Below are 10,804 nucleotides of genomic sequence, written 5' to 3'. Positions count from 1 at the left end.
CGAACAAATAAATGCTTTCAGAATTAAAGCGCGCCTCCTGTGCGAGTTTTTTTCCTTTCTCCAGCGATGGAGTTCTCCGCCAGTAGAACTTCTGTCGCCGTATTTTACTTTCTGGTTGCGATCTCCGCCGTCTCCTGCTCCGGTCAAGTGAAGGAAATCAACGGTAATTAATTTTTACTCAGTCACCGAGGTCTGGATAGGGTTATTCTTCGGATTTTCTTCTTCAGGGTGTCTTCGAATTGGTTTTGATATGATTTTTGTAAAACTAGGTTTTGTTGCCAGTATTATGTCTACTGATCATAGTATTGGATTCTGCAATTTTTCATATGTAATGCTGCGTGCGAAGTAAGCTACAATGTAATTCAGGCGATTAAGCGTGTGAAGTAAGCAGTTTTGAAATGTTAACTTTCTTTGCATTGTGGTACAGTTTGAGTTTTGGGATTTCATATGATAAGTACTTGTTTGTTTATGTGTTTTTTTTTGTTGGTAATTACTTTGGAGAAAAATAACAAATTCAGATTCTGCTACCAAATTTATGGGATTTAGGGTTAGATACACTAGTTCATTCTTACTGTTCGTGCTTGATTGGAATGTAGCCAGACCTTTCTGATGCTTTTGGAAATGGTGAAGGATTTCTTTTCATTCATTTCATGCCGTCTGAAATCTTTTTTTAGTGAGGATATCTGCGGGACTTGGCGTTATTTTAACTCACTTTTCAGTTAATGTGCATTACACCATTAAATCTCTGGAGACTGTAGAAGAATGGATGATTTTGGTTCTTTAATTTCAGATTCAGAAAAGGCTGGTTACGTCTGATATTTGACAAATTCACTGTTGATGTAAAAAGCATAATTGTTTTTTCCGAGCAGTTAGTGTTGAAAACATAAACTAGTCAATTTCTATAAACTAATATTATTGGTGTTTGTTGTTCATATCCATGAAATGTTACCTGATGTTTCTCGTCAAACTTTCAGGAGGTGACGTAAAAAATCGTCAAGTTGTGAATGCCACTCCTATTGTGCTTGGGGAATCTGTTCCATCTAAAGATGTTGTCAGGTGTGCACGTGTCACTGTCTCTGGTCTATCGAGACAAAAACTTGGGTATTATTCTAGTGCCCACAGGGTCACCTTACTCCCATCAGATGAAATTCAGGAGAAATCATACAAGAAAATCCAGATTTGCTTACACAGGTCCGTTAAAGAAGAAGAATACCATTGTGAAATTTTAGCATTTTCTCTACTTTGCTTTCCTATTTATAGACCTTATCAACCATTTTTTTTGCAGCAATTCTTCACTTGGAATGTGCCAATGTCAGAATGATAACTGGGACGGCATGCAGAGTGGGATATGGAGCTCTACAATTTCTCCTTATGGAGACAGATATATCGATGTGAAATTTGTCAATAACTTGTCTGGTTCAGTGACTGTCAATATTGATTTAGGTCAGCCTTTGATATTTACGTTCTTGAGTTTCTTGTAGTAATACTACTTCTTTCGTCTATTTGAGAATCTCTTTCTATATATACGTGCACTTGTATTTCCCACCCTGCAATTGCACTCACTCTCTCTCGGTGTATCTCCGTTTTTTATGTGCAGAATTTCACAGATGGCGGTTACTCTGTCTGGCTATTGGTCTTGTTCTATTGCTGCTGGCACCAATCGTTAGTAGCTGGGTTCCTTTTTACTACAGCAGCTCGATGGCCATCGGAGTTTGTCTTGTAGTGATAATCATTCTATTCCAGGTACCTTCATTAGTATTAGTTTAACTACTGATATACATTTCTCGATATCTTGTTGTTCTTGGTATTTATGTTTTCTTTCTTTTAGATCTTTGTTTTGACATGTCAGATAGATTAAATTTCATCAGATAGAATTGTTTTCATTGCCTAAAAATACTATGGTTTTCTTTGTTTGGAGGTTAATTGTATATGGTTTTCTTTTCTCTACAGTAATCTGTTAGTTTTGAGATTCTAAATTATGTTTCAATGTTTTTTTGTCTTTGCATTTTCTTACAGGGAATGAAACTGTTGCCAACTGGCAGGAAAAATGCTCTCTATAGCACAATATGTGGGTTGGCGGTAAGTGTTCCTGATATTCTACGTGATCTTTTTAGGAGGCATGTGTTATCTCTTGTTTCTATGTTTTTAAATAGATATTTACGTATATTTGGTACTGGTGCATTATTGTATTGCAGCTTGGAGCAGGTTCCTTTTTACTAAATCGATTCTCGATGTTCATCAACTCGACTCTTGTCAATTTCGGCATCAGCCAGGAGCTGCACAACCCTGTAAGTAGTTGCAGCTATTATTTGATGCTAGAGTGACGTGAGTGTTAGTTGTTGCCAAATATTAGTTGGACATGAATCGTTTGTAACATACTTTGATTGTTCAGCCCGCATATTCTTTGGGGTATGTAGATTGTATGTTGATTTAGCTAACTTGACAATTTCCAGACAGAATTTAATTACATATTGGTGAGAGTTTTGAAGTACATTTGTCTAGGCCTGTATTTCTTCCTTTTGTTGATAAATTTTGCTGAATGTGGGCAAACTAGTATTTTACATTTGGTTCAATTATGTTCTGAAACAGTATTTAGTAAACATATATACTTGAAACTTGTGCATTTCCACTCCTATAAAATTAAACTTGCCCCTTGTGTGCAGTTGTTTTGTCAATTTTGATATAACATGTCCCGTTTTTTCTCTGGCAAATTTCTTAGTTACCTTTCTTTTTAAATGTTCCATTATAAATCAGTTTAGGAGCCATCTGTGTTTAGCTGTTCAAAACTATGAGTCCCATCGATCATACTTTTACAGGATAATAAATTGTGGTACATATCTTTGTCTTTATAACTCCTTTTTTCTTTCCTTTCGGCCAGTTTCAATTGAACTTGTTCCTTCTTTTCTCTGTGATCTTATTATTTTCTCACGTTTTTGGGTCTACAGATGCTTGTATTCTTGCTAGTTGCAATAGTACTTGCTGGCGCAGGTTTTGGATACTGGCTTGTTCGAAAATTTGTTGTTGCTGAAGATGGAAGTGTGGATATTGGAGTAGCCCAATTCGTGAAATGGGCTTTACGCGTAATTGCTGTGACTTTTATCTTCCAGGTTGTTTTAGTTTCCTTAATTTCTTTAATATGTGCGCAACAATGGATTCTTCCATTTAATAATTCTTTTTCTGAAATTCAAAAAACACCAAAAAAAAAAGGGGTCCTTTTCTGCATATGAGAATGGGTAGTATTAAGTCATAATTTACATGCAAGTTACAATGTTAAGTATGTCTTCTATGTTGTTATTAAAGACTCGTCTTTAATGTTTACTATTGCTACATAAGTTCTGCTGGCACAAAAAACATATTCATCTGGTCGCGATTCTCTACTCAATACTTCAAGTATGTTTGACTAATGATTGATACTCTTGCAAATCCCATGATTCTGTCTTCTTTCCTTTTTTCCATATACCTTGTACTGATTGATAGTTTAATAAATCTGTGTTCAATTAAAAAATTCTTCGTATTTCGTTTCTTCCTGTTTTTTCAAAAAAAAAATACAGTTTTTGACTTTTGCTTGTATTCAATTTCAGAGTACGCTTGATATTCCTTTGGCAGTGGCACTATTGGTTTCTCTTGTGGGGATTTACTTTTCTCTCACTTCTCTGAAGAGGCATGGACTTTGGTAAGCACTGTATGGTCTCTCGCAATAGCTTTTCTTGGTGGAAGTAATTATAAATCAGGTGCCGACTAGATTTCCATGATATATTGCCACGAGTTTGAGCATGTATGATTCTGTTAGCTGAGTGTTACAAAGAAAACACGGATTCATTATTAATGGTCGAGAATTGTTTCACTCATGTATATTATTTACCACATGGAACTTAGAACACGTTTAACTGTACACTTATGTGCAGGAATTTTCCGTATTCTGGAGATAGGCAGAGACGTGTAAGAGCTAACAAGAATAAGCGTGCCGAGTTCTTAAGTAGGTCAAAAATTACGCCTCCTACTCGAGGAAGTCTTTGGAAAAGCCCCAAGCGTCCACCTACGTGGTCAAACTCTCCTGTCAAAGGTACGTTTATATTTGTCCTTCTCTATGTTCCCCAGCTCTTTGTTTGTTATTTAATATTTGTATGCATTGCATGCATTAAGTTATAGCTCAGTTATCCATAGTTTCAGGCCAGCCCAGAAAGTTATTGTACTAACCCAACACTTAATTAATCATGACTTATATAACGAACCAAACGAGGCTTAACAACTTTCGTACACAATGCAGGTGTTGTGACGGCAACATCTACTCCGAGGAGTAGAAGAACAAATTCGACAGACTATGTATCAACCTTCCACAGAACCCCCAATAGAAAGAGATATTCGGAGGAAGAGTGGAAGGATTTCACAGAGGAATCAACTCGTCAGGCAGTTGCTGAGCTGGCATCGTCTCCAGAATTCACCGATTGGATAGTCAAACATGCTGACCGAATACAGCTCCAACCAGAAGTGACTTCTGATGAATCCATCGGAAGCGGTTCTGAATCAATGGACGAAAATGTTGCAGAGAGTAGCAGTGGAAGAAGAGGTTTATTTTGGTAGACCATACTATACCAACTCCCCCCACTCTTCTACTTCTTCTTCTGATCATCGTTTCGGAACGTTTCTTTTTTCGTCTTTTTCCCGTTTCTTCCAGCAAAAAGGTGTGTATATATGGTAGAAATTGTTGTACACCGTAGTTTGGATTTATTATAATATAGCAGCTCGTTTTCTTTTGCTAGTGTTGTTATCGAAACAAATGTAGTAAAAGTTTACGGTAATACAATGTGTTGTAGTACTACTAACAGTATGTTTGAGCACTACATTTTCTTTTTACCATTCGTAAGCACATAAATACACACACAAACCCATATTGATGTGTGTAAATCAACGGTAAATATTCACCAAAATGATTGATCTCATCAAATCCGAAGTTGTTCTGTAAAACGTACAACAGTATAATCGGGGTAAATATTCACCAAAATGATTGATCTTATCAAATCCGAAGTTGTTCTGTAAGACGTACAACAGTATAATCGGGATTCCGCCCTCGGCATTTTTAACTATGTTTCTTTAAATAAACTTTATACATACGACCTAGATACATATCATGTACAAAGTACAAGAAGCAATACAAATCCCAATTAATTAGAAGAATCAAGACTGGTAGTTTTTAGTGTTCAACAACCTCAATAAACTGCCACAATAAGCAGATACAATAATATATCAAACAGTAGCCATAGTACAGTAGCCACGTCACTGCGCTTGCGGGGGTGGGGGGGACCAGGGGGAGGGGCCTGTTGCCATTTCAAGATCATAGGAAGTTACAGACATTGTATAGCAGATGTTATTACATCCTAAAAAAAGTTATTGCCTCTCAATTATGGAACAATAATAATCAACCGCCAAAATTAACATGTGAGTAAAAAGAGATGAAATTATTGCCAACTTATGATTTTGGGGTAGCCATATTGACTTTCTTCTCTATTTCTTGAATTGAGACTGCACTCTTATAGCACCACCCCTACCCCCTACCCCCACCCCCACCACCCCCACCTATCATATATGATCATCATATATAGCAAATAACACTTCACACACATTCATCACACCAAAAATAAAAATAAAAAAAAGGTTAAGAAATAATGGGAAGGCCTCCTCCATCTTGTGATAAAGTTGTTATCAAGAAAGGTCCATGGACTCCCGAAGAAGACATCGTTTTAGTGTCTTATATTCAAGAACACGGCCCCGGAAATTGGTTCGCCGTTCCTACTAATACCGGTATTTTCTTCTATTAATTTTCCGTCTTTTTTTTTTTAATTTTTTTTAAAGTCTTATTAGTAGATTCTTTGTTTGTTGTTGTAAGGTTTGTTGAGATGCAGTAAGAGCTGCAGGCTGAGGTGGACTAACTACCTGAAACCAGGAATCAAGAGGGGGAATTTCACCCCACACGAAGAAGGGATGATCATCCATCTTCAAGCTTTATTCGGCAACAAGTAATTAATAATTTTCTTAGCTTGAAGCCATTTTTCGATTGTAGAATTATCGATATTTTAATTTCTATTTTTCGTGTTTTTTTTTTCGGGTACGGCAGATGGGCTGCTATAGCTTCGTACTTGCCTCAAAGAACGGACAACGACATCAAAAACTATTGGAACACTCATCTGAAAAAGAAGCTCAAGAAAATCCAAGCACAATCACCACCTTTGACCCCACATGTGGCATACGATTCCACAAAACCGAGGAACCACTCAGACCTCAAAATAACCGAAAACTCTTCGGTTTACGCATCTAGTTCGCAAAACATATCGAGTCTCCTTCAAGAATGGAACAACACTTCCACCACTTGCGATCTTGATCGAAATATCCGTAATATCGGAAAAATCCCAACTGAATTTAGTGATGATTACTCTACTCTACTACAATATTACAGGCCACAACAACAACAACTCGACTGCAATATTCTGTCGAACGATCGCAGTTTCATCGAAGAGAAGTCGTCTTGTGATTCTAGTCAGAAGGGTTCTGATCAAAGCAGTGGACCGATAACTGATCAAGAAAAGATAGACGATAATCCGCCGCCATTGTCGTTTCTCGACGAATGGCTGTTGGATGCAAGTGCAAGTCAAGTAGAAGATATGGAAATCCCACAAATGTTTTAGCTAAGCAGATTACTGAATTACTAATTAATCTTCTGCAGCTGTGACAGGTGTCCAAGAATTGGATCTATCTGCAGCAGCTACTCTTGTCCTTTTTTCTTTCTTTGTTCTGTCTTAATTAACTGTTGATGATTTCTGTTAATGGACTATTTTTATTAAATATATATTACTGTAATTTTGCAGAAGAAAGGAATAAATAAATATATATATGAAAGGATCTATATATTTTTCAATCCATGTGATCTAATTCATTGGGAGGGAAACATGTGAATTGTTTCAATTTTTCGGTGTGGGATACTGGAGCGGTGGATTCATTATGTAATAATAATTTCTTCTTTTATGAGGTTAGATATATGTGATAATAATTATTTCATATCTGAAAATTATTTTATTTTTTATGGGTAGATTACGAAAACCTCCTTGAATTTAGGCTAAATTACGAAAATGCCCTCCACTTATCCGTATTACTAAAAATCCCCCGACGTTTGTTTCCGTCTCACACGACCCCCTTATGATGGGATTTTTCACGGAATCTTTTTGAGACTTGGAAATATTTCCCGAAAAATGACAATTATACCCCTGCAGACGTATAATTTCATTTATGCTACTTTTTTAAGGTAAAAATTGAAATGCCACGTCAGCAAGGGTAGAATCGACATATTTCGGGGAATATTCCCTGTAATAAAAAAATATTTCGTGAAAAATCACATCGTAAGGGGTTTGCTGTAATATTGGAACAAACGTCGGGGAAATTTTGGTAATTACGGATAGCTAGGGGTGTTTTTTTTGTAATTTAGCCTAAGTTCAGGGGTATTTTCGTAATTTACCCTATTTCTACCAAATTTTTGTGGCATAATTTGTTGTTAATAATTAACATCAGAAGTCATTGTACAGTCAAGTCAAATCATGGTACAGCTTCATTTAATTTATTTTATTTTTCCTAGGTTGGAATTATTGCTGTTAGGAGAATCATCATAAGTAAAAGTTCTCATAATTCTGTCAAATTTTGGTCAAAATCAAAGACAAACTGTTGATGATTGTACATAATTGTGAATAACTTAATAATATACAGCTTTTAAGCCAAGAAAAAACTATGGTTATTGTAATGGAATAGACAAAAGTACCAAAAAGTGATTCCTGAGTATTGGTTCTTCGAGTCAATCCACATGTACAGTTGGAAATTGAGCAGACGTGAACTCGTTCTTCGCAAATCGACAAATTCCTACAAGCAGCAGAATCGAGAAATTCAATAAGCAGAATCGAGTAGAAATTGTCCATTAAAGTGTAGAAAAGCTTACTTCAACAAATGAAGGGTTCTCTTTCGGAACAAATTGATATCCGAGTCATGATAAATTTCTCAAATTACCGATTCTCTGAAGAAAGAATGAAGTACTCCGTTTTTTTTTCTCCTGAAACAATTAAACAAAAAGTAAAGAACGAAGAAAGTCGAACGATGCATCTTTTTCGACAAATATTACCAGAGAGACGTTACCTAGTTAAGACCAACAACAACAACAAAAGTGTCTCGATTTACTATAATGTCGAACGTGTTTCCGAGAATACTTTCTCAGCTTCGTTCCTTATGCATGACAGGTTTGTTCGTATCTCATTGCAGAGTCTTCCCTCAACAAGTTGCACAGGTAACCACACTTTAGGCTTCACACGAAGAATATACAAAAGCGTCGTCTGGAATTCTTCGCCACAGCTCTGTAGATCTTCGGCATTCCAGTTTGTCCCCTGAACAACTCAAGAGTTGTGATGACTCCTATATAAATCACAAATGGACTCTGAAATAAAATACGAAACACGAAACTGAACGAAGAATTTCTCGATCACTGATTGCATTTAGTTTGTCCTTTTATTTTTTTGGAAGACTTTCAACTGCATCATTAATAACAGAATAGGAACGAGAAAAAAAGAAATTCCGAACCTGCTCAACGGACCACTTTCCTTCAAAGAGTTGGAAATCACCCTCAACCATCTTGAACTCAATATCACGCTTTTTACCGTATGGAAGCGTCTGGAGATCTTTCTCAAAACAATCAATGGTAGCTTTTGCATTGAATTTCAGCCCAAATGCCAAATTCTGCTCACCAATCTATTGCATGTGGTATAAGCAGCATCAATTAAGTGCACGTCTTAAATCTCGCACAAGATTCATTTTGTACCAAAAAAAAAAAGAAAAGATAAAAATTACTAGATCACAATTTCCTTTCAGAAGAATATAACCGGACAAAAAAATAATGAAATGAACAGGAAACCTGAAAGAGACGAGCAAAATTATCTTTTTTTTCGAGCAACTGGCTGACTGCTAGACCAGGAATGAAATCAGCTAATCTTTCATAATCGGTCAATGTATTCCAGACTGTTTGGAGGCTGGCCTGCACAGCTACCTTTGATCTAATTATCCGGCTGTTCTTGCCCCTTTTTTCTATTTCTATCTTGATGCTGTCATCTTGAATTTCAGAATCGGCAGGCAACTCATACGCGTCCTCTTCGCTGTACTCGCCATCCTCAGCATCAGGAGTATTCTCCGAATCACCCCCAAAATAAGCCCTAAATCGAGGATGCAGAGTCTTGACGATTTTCAGACATAATTTCTGCTCACAGTTGAATTAATAATGACAGTCTCATAGATGTTTGTATGTCAAGTAACAAAAAGTTGATTTGCTCATAAAGTTACAACAAGAGTTAGATACATTCATCCGAAGTACTTCTTTCTATTGACTGAGAGAATATAAATGAATTTATTGCCACATTTGAAAAATATGCATCAAAATCATTCTGGACAAAAAACGACAAATTAGTAGTACCTAGCAAGGAAACGGGAGAGGGAAACAACCGGAGGATTATTCTGTTGCAAAAAACGAACAGTGGCGGGACCATAAGGATTCAATCTCCTCGGTGGAAAGGCGGATTCTGCATCCACAACTATGAAGGGTCGATATACAGTAGGGCATATTTTTGCAATGGATAATTTGGGAATCATATTTGTCGAAGCGCGTGATGGAGTTGCAGTTGTGGAGAACAGTGAAGTCATTTGCTCCGAGAAGCTGCTCAAAATGGACCGACGATTAATTAAGTATTGCAGTAACATTCTTTATGGAATTAAGTAAGCATCAAAATTTTACGACGAGAGTAAATAGAAATATCTGGAAACGATTAACCGGTAAAACTATGAGAAGAAGACATCAAATGCCAAATTTTCGTGTTATTTTCGAAACAAATAACACGAATGTATCAATGCACATGAAATTCATCTTAGACACTATTTCAAATCTTCTCTACACTTGTCTCTCAAAACCAAATTAGGGCAAAATTTTGAGATTTTTTTTTTCCCGAAAGAATTCCTCTTTCTTAAAAGTACAGCACTCTAGCTTCTTATTTTCAAATATGGCCGTTAATTGTGGATACAAATTGTAAACGTATCTACAGATATAATGAAGCACACATACAATACAAATAAACATGTAAAAAACGTTGAATCAACAACGTACATCATTCAACTGAAGTATTCTATGGTACGGATGAGAACATATAAAATGAAATACAAGCAGTGCGCGGACTCTAATTTACGAAATCTCCGATGATCTCGCCGGAGATGAATAGCGATTGAGAGTGGTCGATCGGTACCTGTAAACTCGCCGGAGATGAATGAGGACTGAGACAAGCGGCGGTGGATTAGACCGGGAATTGTGGCTGTGGGCGTTTTCAGATGTTTATTAGCTTATAAAAGGGAGAATTACACTTTTGGTCCCTCATATTTGGACCGATTTCACTTTTGGTCCCCATTTTTCCAAAGTGAAAAACTTCACCCCCAAAGTTCAAATTTAAGCACTTTTGGCCCCCACCGTTACATGTCGTTAGCAGGTAACGGAAAACACTATTTTTGGGGCACAAATTGAAATTTTAAATTTTTTTTGGGGCTGAAAAATTAATTAGAAATTTAAAATAGACTTACTTTGTAATATTTATATTGTGGTAGAGAAAATTACGGAAACTCAATTTACCAAGTATAGCAGTATTTCCAGTCCAAACAACCTCTTAAGAATCACAGAATGGCAACGGTAACCATATATGGCAAAGAACCGTTCACTATATTTAACTCTCTCTCTCTCTTCTCTCTC

The 10,804-nt window shown here is 36.5% G+C and overlaps 3 protein-coding genes across 6 annotated transcripts; 2 read left to right on the top strand and 1 right to left on the bottom strand.

Annotated features, from left to right (window-relative positions):
* LOC105976636 (guanosine-3',5'-bis (diphosphate) 3'-pyrophosphohydrolase, putative (DUF2215)) lies at positions 1-4,857 on the top strand. The gene is made up of 10 exons (XM_013001888.2): positions 1-163; positions 975-1,191; positions 1,286-1,443; positions 1,598-1,743; positions 2,017-2,079; positions 2,196-2,288; positions 2,946-3,107; positions 3,582-3,673; positions 3,906-4,063; positions 4,268-4,857. The coding sequence occupies exons 1-10, from the start codon at positions 67-69 to the stop codon at positions 4,579-4,581; spliced, it is 1,500 nt and encodes a 499-aa protein (XP_012857342.2). The 5' UTR covers positions 1-66; the 3' UTR covers positions 4,582-4,857.
* A 751-nt stretch (positions 4,858-5,608) lies between these two features.
* LOC105976534 (transcription factor MYB60) lies at positions 5,609-6,891 on the top strand. The gene is made up of 3 exons (XM_013001769.2): positions 5,609-5,799; positions 5,885-6,014; positions 6,113-6,891. Exons 1-3 carry the CDS (start codon positions 5,664-5,666, stop codon positions 6,678-6,680), a joined length of 834 nt encoding a protein of 277 aa, XP_012857223.2. The 5' UTR covers positions 5,609-5,663; the 3' UTR covers positions 6,681-6,891.
* A 765-nt stretch (positions 6,892-7,656) lies between these two features.
* Positions 7,657-10,430, bottom strand: LOC105976743 (uncharacterized). 4 transcript variants are annotated; one of them, XR_016034248.1, is made up of 7 exons: positions 10,311-10,430; positions 9,491-9,730; positions 8,939-9,233; positions 8,608-8,775; positions 8,170-8,442; positions 7,976-8,086; positions 7,657-7,899 (listed from the first exon to the last, which is right to left on the bottom strand). XR_016034248.1 is itself a non-coding variant. In XM_013002004.2 (5 exons), the coding sequence occupies exons 2-5, from the start codon at positions 9,715-9,717 to the stop codon at positions 8,211-8,213; spliced, it is 894 nt and encodes a 297-aa protein (XP_012857458.2). In that variant the 5' UTR covers positions 9,718-9,730; positions 10,311-10,430; the 3' UTR covers positions 8,169-8,210. The 4 variants fall into 4 exon arrangements, 1 of the variants encoding a protein (XP_012857458.2); XR_001174496.2 differs by having other exon boundaries at positions 8,170-8,414; XR_001174497.2 differs by having other exon boundaries at positions 8,044-8,086; positions 8,170-8,414.
* Between the last annotated feature and the right edge of the window lie 374 nt (positions 10,431-10,804).

This window comes from Erythranthe guttata, chromosome 11, assembly GCF_056151865.1.
Source record: "Erythranthe guttata isolate IM_541 chromosome 11, IM_541, whole genome shotgun sequence".
Taxonomy (NCBI): Eukaryota; Viridiplantae; Streptophyta; class Magnoliopsida; order Lamiales; family Phrymaceae; genus Erythranthe; species Erythranthe guttata.
The sequence above is the reverse complement of the archived record's forward strand: the minus strand, read 5'-3'. Positions and strand labels throughout refer to the sequence as shown.

What these genes read in the sequence shown, in the direction of transcription:
- LOC105976743 (XM_013002004.2), bottom strand. Translation starts at nt 9,717, where the DNA reads ATGACTTCACTGTTCTCCACAACTGCAACTCCATCACGCGCTTCGACA. An exon ending in ATTTTGCTCGTCTCTTTCAG is followed by an intron (nt 8,776 to 8,938) that starts GTTTCCTGTTCA and finishes CACATGCAATAG; the next exon opens with ATTGGTGAGCAGAATTTGGC. An exon ending in GAAAGTGGTCCGTTGAGCAG is followed by an intron (nt 8,415 to 8,607) that starts GTTCGGAATTTC and finishes TGAGTTGTTCAG; the next exon opens with GGGACAAACTGGAATGCCGA.
- LOC105976636 (XM_013001888.2), top strand. Translation starts at nt 67, where the DNA reads ATGGAGTTCTCCGCCAGTAGAACTTCTGTCGCCGTATTTTACTTTCTG. An exon ending in CTGTGACTTTTATCTTCCAG is followed by an intron (nt 3,108 to 3,581) that starts GTTGTTTTAGTT and finishes ATTCAATTTCAG; the next exon opens with AGTACGCTTGATATTCCTTT. An exon ending in CTGAAGAGGCATGGACTTTG is followed by an intron (nt 3,674 to 3,905) that starts GTAAGCACTGTA and finishes ACTTATGTGCAG; the next exon opens with GAATTTTCCGTATTCTGGAG.
- LOC105976534 (XM_013001769.2), top strand. Translation starts at nt 5,664, where the DNA reads ATGGGAAGGCCTCCTCCATCTTGTGATAAAGTTGTTATCAAGAAAGGT. An exon ending in CGCCGTTCCTACTAATACCG is followed by an intron (nt 5,800 to 5,884) that starts GTATTTTCTTCT and finishes TGTTGTTGTAAG; the next exon opens with GTTTGTTGAGATGCAGTAAG. An exon ending in CAAGCTTTATTCGGCAACAA is followed by an intron (nt 6,015 to 6,112) that starts GTAATTAATAAT and finishes CGGGTACGGCAG; the next exon opens with ATGGGCTGCTATAGCTTCGT.